The sequence below is a fragment of the Micropterus dolomieu genome, linkage group LG02, assembly GCF_021292245.1.
Source record: "Micropterus dolomieu isolate WLL.071019.BEF.003 ecotype Adirondacks linkage group LG02, ASM2129224v1, whole genome shotgun sequence".
NCBI lineage: Eukaryota > Metazoa > Chordata > Actinopteri > Centrarchiformes > Centrarchidae > Micropterus > Micropterus dolomieu.
In genome coordinates this window covers 24,840,751-24,846,526 of record NC_060151.1, presented here as the reverse complement: position 1 = coordinate 24,846,526, position 5,776 = coordinate 24,840,751, and the positions used below count along the sequence as shown (strand labels likewise).

Here is a 5,776-nt window from a genome sequence, read left to right as displayed (position 1 = left end):
GTACTGGAAAGAGCAGAAAACATAAAACATGACTGAACATAATGTATGTGATACAAAATGTTATATGTTATATTTAAACGCGCCCTGTTGAGTTTTGTTGTAACTAACAGAAGTTATGTTCACATACAGTTTGTGTTTACCCTTGAGGGTATTATAAAGTAATCTCAATCCACCATTATTTACATTCATGTCTACTTGCTATCTCTCCTCATCTTAAGCAAAACGGGGACTCACTCATTGAAAAACAGCCCAATTGCTACTAGAGGTAAAAAACTCCACAGGGAACTTTTAATCCTAGTGTTTGGTTGACTTTGACTTTACTTCCTCATTGCATCCCTGCTGTATGTGTAAAAATAACATGTCTTTCCCTTTACATTCTATATATTCTTTCCCTTTTGTGTTAAAATTCCTGTCCATACCAATTACACATATAGAGCGTTTGAAAATACATTTGTATTTAACCACATTTTACAGAAGTAAAGGATAATTTTCTCTAGTGGACTTAAACATCAGTATAAAATCATGTTTACCAGAGATTCTCATTGGAAAAGTCCAAGTACCAAGCCAATAAAACAAAGTTCAGTATGTTTTTGAGCTGTTAAAAGATGGCTTGGGGTCTCCAGTACCTGAAACAAACATAATGGTTAAGTAGTTGAACTCCCCTGAATTCTAATCTTTATCTTCTGCAGCTTTAGGCAGCTTGTCCTCTGACAGCGCTGTTGGGCAGCCTAATTAGTCTAGCAGAACAAATCAATGAAGGACCTATGGCCACTTTTAACTCTTCAGATATCAATGACAGAGCATCCTACTCTACACAGATGATGATGATTAGTGACACAAAAAAAGACTCAAGCTTGAATTAGCCGTTTGAGTATTTATGTAGTTAAACTGACAACGATGATGAGAAGCATGACTGTTGTGTTTAAATTAATTTATTTCCATCGCACATACACACATTCTCTGCCAAAAGATCTTCAGCTATTTACAAAACCTTTACACAAACAAAATAGTTCAGTGCCTCAGACACACAAGGATAAATATATCTAAGAGTTTTCAAAAGAAATGTGATAATTGGCACATCCAGGAGACAGGCTTTATCATCAGCTTTGCATGTTTCCTATTTGTCAAACAGACCTTTAAAACAGGCACATTTTGCGAGTGCAGCTTCAGCAAATAGAGTACTCAGCTTTAAACAGCTTCAATATAAAGCCCTAAAAAAATACCCCGAACTAGGGATCCAGCCCCTTTAATCATACAAGATTTGTTTTTCTAAAGAATAATCATACCCATAACAAAAATATCTAGCAGCCCCTGAACACCCACATTCAATTTACCTTTGATTTCAGAGGAAAACAGGTGGTAAACACACTTCAGTGCAATTAGCATGTAAGAAGCTAAATTTTAAAAGACTACAGAATTATTTAAAACATAAAAAAGACAAATGTACCTTTAAAAAACAGCAGGAGATTTAGATTGAGCAACAGCAACACCTACTGGTTATATTCAGCACCATTTACCTTTTCCAAAAAAAAGAAATGATGCATACAACCTCACTTTTAAGAAATTGTTAAAATGATCTTGCTCATATGATTTAATCTCTTTGGTGGCTGTTTCCCAGTTAAGAAATGTCCTTTGTGATTTGTCATTAATCCAAGCATGTTAAAAAAAAAGTATAACCTGGGGCCTCATTTATAAAACAGTGCGTAGGATCCTTACTAAAAGTGTACATAGTGTACAAAGTTTACGTGTGCACAAAAACCGACCTGGTCCTGCTCAGGAAATGTGCCTGTACACATAGAATTTCAAATCAATGACTTTTTTTTGATCCCACTTCTACACGGACTTCTTCCCCCGCTGGCCGTGATGTTTTTCATTCAGTCTTCCCATCACCTGGTAAAAAGTAGGGGTTCTCATGGCCTTGAACCAAATAGGAGTACCGGGACGGGTTTTTACCTTTGAAGGTTTTCATTCCCTCTGGGTTCAGATCATATGATCCCGACTGAAATGTAAGTAGAAGCAGTCAAAGTATTAGTTTCTTTCAGATGTTCACATATCCGCACCCAAACACCCACAAAAGCCAAATACATATACTTAAGTAACTGCAGTCACCAGTATTCATGAGTACTCCCCATCTAGCATCAGATGAGTTTCTTTGAACTGTCACTAGATTCAGCATGAAGATGAAAGCACATGCCTCTCCACAACAGAGATCCCTCATGAAGTTTCCCATCACCCTGAAACCCTGCCACCTTGATCCTCACTGTGGCCTGTCTAAATAATCAGCAGGGGGCATCAAGGCAAATTAGAATCTAAAAGCAAAGCCACGCCTTACCTTTTTCCATCCTTTCTGCTTCAGCTGAAACCCCTAAAGTAACACACTCTGAGTCAGGTAAAGCAGGGAGCATGGGAGGGAGCTATGTGCTAGAACTTCTATACATACACAACCATACATTCTGAATAATTGGGTTTACCAAACATAAACATACAATACATCGCACAGAGTATCTGAAATGATACAAGATGGATGTGTGCCCAGTTAGTATGGATTTGTTGATTTACAGGGCAAATAAAACCATGTGTCTCGGGTTAAAACTTAAACATTTGGTAGAAAAGCATTGTCTGTGAAGGTTCTCAGTCATCCATAGTTATCCAAAGAAGGTTAAAATCAACAGCAACTGGACTTGGTTTACGATATTTGAAGACATTTTGTCCCTCATTCAAGAGACTTCTTCAGTTCTGACTGAAACTCAGCTACGAGCCCATAGAGGTTAAATAGCTGAGTTTACCAGCTACCAGTCAGTCAGAACTGAAGAAGTCTCTTGGATGAGGAAATGAGACCAAAGAAGTCTCAAGTTCAGTTGCTTTTGATTTTAACCTTCCTTGGGTAGAAAAGCATTGTGTTTCATTAAATAGCAGCTCCACATTAAAATGTATTCATTGAAATGATGTTGATGTATAAACAACAGTTTATATGGAGCCTAAATGTAAAAATAAAACTTTACTAACCTAATTTAGCCAGGTGTTAACATAGACCTCGATGTATGCATGCAAATGGCCAAATCCATGCTTACTGGTTGGGTTTCAGATTAATGAACCTGATGCAAGATTCTGGGTTAAGACTGAACAAACTAAAGACTGATTTAGTGGATGGTATGAAAAAAAGTGAGTCTGAGGATTGGTTGTGAGATGACAGAGGAACATGTGATAACACACCAGTCCGTTGGTTTGATGCTTTTTGTCCACCAAGCCATAAGTGTTGCCCCCTTCTGTCATCTCTATGGAAGGAGCTGCATCCCAGTTGGAGGTTGCACGGGGGATGGGGGTGATGCCAGTGGGCCAGGGCTGGTTTATTTCACCTGATGAGTACGGACTGCTGCTGTAGTCTGGGTTGCTCTTTGGGCATCCCCTCCTGTTGTACAGACAATATGGAATGTAAAATCTGCATGTATATTTTCCTTTTTGTTTATCAAATCCAACAATGATGCGGATGATCCTAGTAACAAGCACTGCTCGTATATTGAAATCTGTGTCTTATTCCTCTGTGTCACAGAGCTCCATTGTTGTAAAAAAAAAAACACATTTTTTACTGGGTTTCTTTATTACCATGAACACAATCATTGTATTTTATTTTCAATTCTTCGTACACCATCCTGCTGCTATAAATACTCAAACACAAAAAGTGTATACACCTGGTTAGCAAGTGACATTTTTAGACATATAGGTTACATACAACTGCTGCTTTAACTGCATTTCAATGATTGAATTTCAATGTGACACAGGTCAGAACTACACATTGAAATATGGGGTTTAAAATGATGCAAGAGAACCACTTTACTTCAGAAATTAACTTTTCAACAAAAATGTATGCTTTTTGACCTGCAAATATCCAGAGCCATATTTACAGGGATAACATGGGTCAAAGTTGCAAAGGGCAGAATGTAAATATGAATTTCTTTCCACAGAGCTACGGCATTAGTTGATTATTTGCACAATGAGTATAAATAAGTCAGTATTGATGCTGGAATAGTTGTGAGGAGCTCACCAGCAGCAGTATATAAGCAAAGCCAGGACAAGGATGAGAAGGACACCTCCCAGTACACAGGAGATGACCACCACTGCCAGCAGAGATGCTGAAAACACACACATAAAGACATATTTAGATGTTTATGGGTCAGCTCACAACTGTTACTACTGCTGCTCCATCATGTTTGCCTTTGGAACAATGTAGTTACTCACAATCATTGCAGTTGAAGCCACCATATCCGAATGCACATCTGAAAGACAAAACAGAGCAGTTAAAACTTTAAATTTCAGGGTTGTCTTGTAGCATATTAATAGAGTTTATAATACTGAATCCACACAGGGAAGCCAACTTCATATTGACATGTACAACACACAGTAATACACAGACACCCCACATCTGAAAAGAAAAACATTAACAATGTGTGTACTCACGGTTGACACGGGGGAGTAGAGTTTTCTACTGCCCTCTGCCCACTTGGACACGCTACAAAAAGAAACACAAAAATGTAAACACACAAACACACACACAATGTTTTGCACAAAGAGACTATAACAAGCTACAGTTTCTGACTCAGTCACAGTAGATGCAGACGTACAGTACGCCTGATTGAACATGCAATGAAAACATGAGCACAATGAGAGCCTCTTCATATAGATGCTGCATGATGACCATTACAAACACGCACATAGTGGTACATTATGTTTTTTTCTGGGAAACAAGCTTTGTGCAGCATTTGTCTGAAAGTCTTTATTCTTTTAATTTAATTCTTTATTCACTCTTCCTATAGCTGATCTCCTCGGTCACAACCCTCCACAGAGAGCGAAAGCTGTAATTCTTCCACATGTTTCCAGGGAAACAACCCCATTAAAAAGAAATAAATCTGAAAGATAAATGAAGCAAGGGCCAAGGGTCAGCCTGGAGAAAAGGCTACAGCTCTTGACCTTGTCTCTGACTCTCGCTCCCTGTTGTTTCTCTCCCTCACTCTCATACACAATTATTTCACTGAGGATAAGAAAGTGTTCCTACAGTTCTCTTCACTGTAGATCAGCTGGGAAAAATTTACTTGAGCTTCTCTCAGGAGTTGTGTGTCATCAGCTCTTATGGTCTATATATAAAGGTACTATATTTGTCATATACACATACATGTAGTGAAATTCATCCTCTGCATTTATCCCATCCCTGAAGGGAGCAGTGGGCAGCCACTATACAGCACCCAGGGACCAACTCCAGATTGAAATGCAGTGCCAGGTCAAACGGCAATGACTGCAGAACCTACCTAACATGTTTTTGATGTTGGGGAAAATCCATGCAGACACGGGGAGAACATGCAAACTCCACACAGAAAGGCCAGGTTCGAATCCGGGACCTTCTTGCTGTGAGGCCACAGTGCTATCCACCGGTCCACCGTGCTGCCCATTTATATATGATATATACACTCACCTAAAGGATTATTAGGAACACCATACTAATACTGTGTTTGACCCCCTTTCGCCTTCAGAACTGCCTTAATTCTACGTGGCATTGATTCAACAAGGTGCTGAAAGCATTCTTTAGAAATGTTGGCCCATATTGATGGATAGCATCTTGCAGTTGATGGAGATTTGTGGGATGCACATCCAGGGCACGAAGCTCCCGTTCCACCACATCCCAAAGATGCTCTATTGGGTTGAGATCTGGTGACTGTGGGGGCCATTTTAGTACAGTGAACTCATTGTCATGTTCAAGAAACCAATTTGAAATGATTCGAGCTTT

At 39.1% G+C, this 5,776-nt stretch overlaps 1 protein-coding gene across 1 annotated transcript in view; it reads right to left on the bottom strand.

Annotated features, from left to right (window-relative positions):
• Window positions 1–916: 916 nt before the first annotated feature.
• si:ch211-198m17.1 (uncharacterized protein PB18E9.04c) overlaps window positions 917–5,776 on the bottom strand; it is a 21,266-nt gene continuing 16,406 nt past the window's right edge. The window contains exons 12-16 of the mRNA XM_046043396.1: window positions 4,456–4,507; window positions 4,237–4,274; window positions 4,043–4,130; window positions 3,214–3,409; window positions 917–1,999 (exon numbers count right to left, since the gene is read on the bottom strand). Of these exons, the coding sequence (XP_045899352.1) occupies window positions 1,871–1,999; window positions 3,214–3,409; window positions 4,043–4,130; window positions 4,237–4,274; window positions 4,456–4,507 (503 nt within the window). The 3' untranslated portion in view covers window positions 917–1,870. The remainder of the gene's footprint in view (window positions 2,000–3,213; window positions 3,410–4,042; window positions 4,131–4,236; window positions 4,275–4,455; window positions 4,508–5,776) is intronic.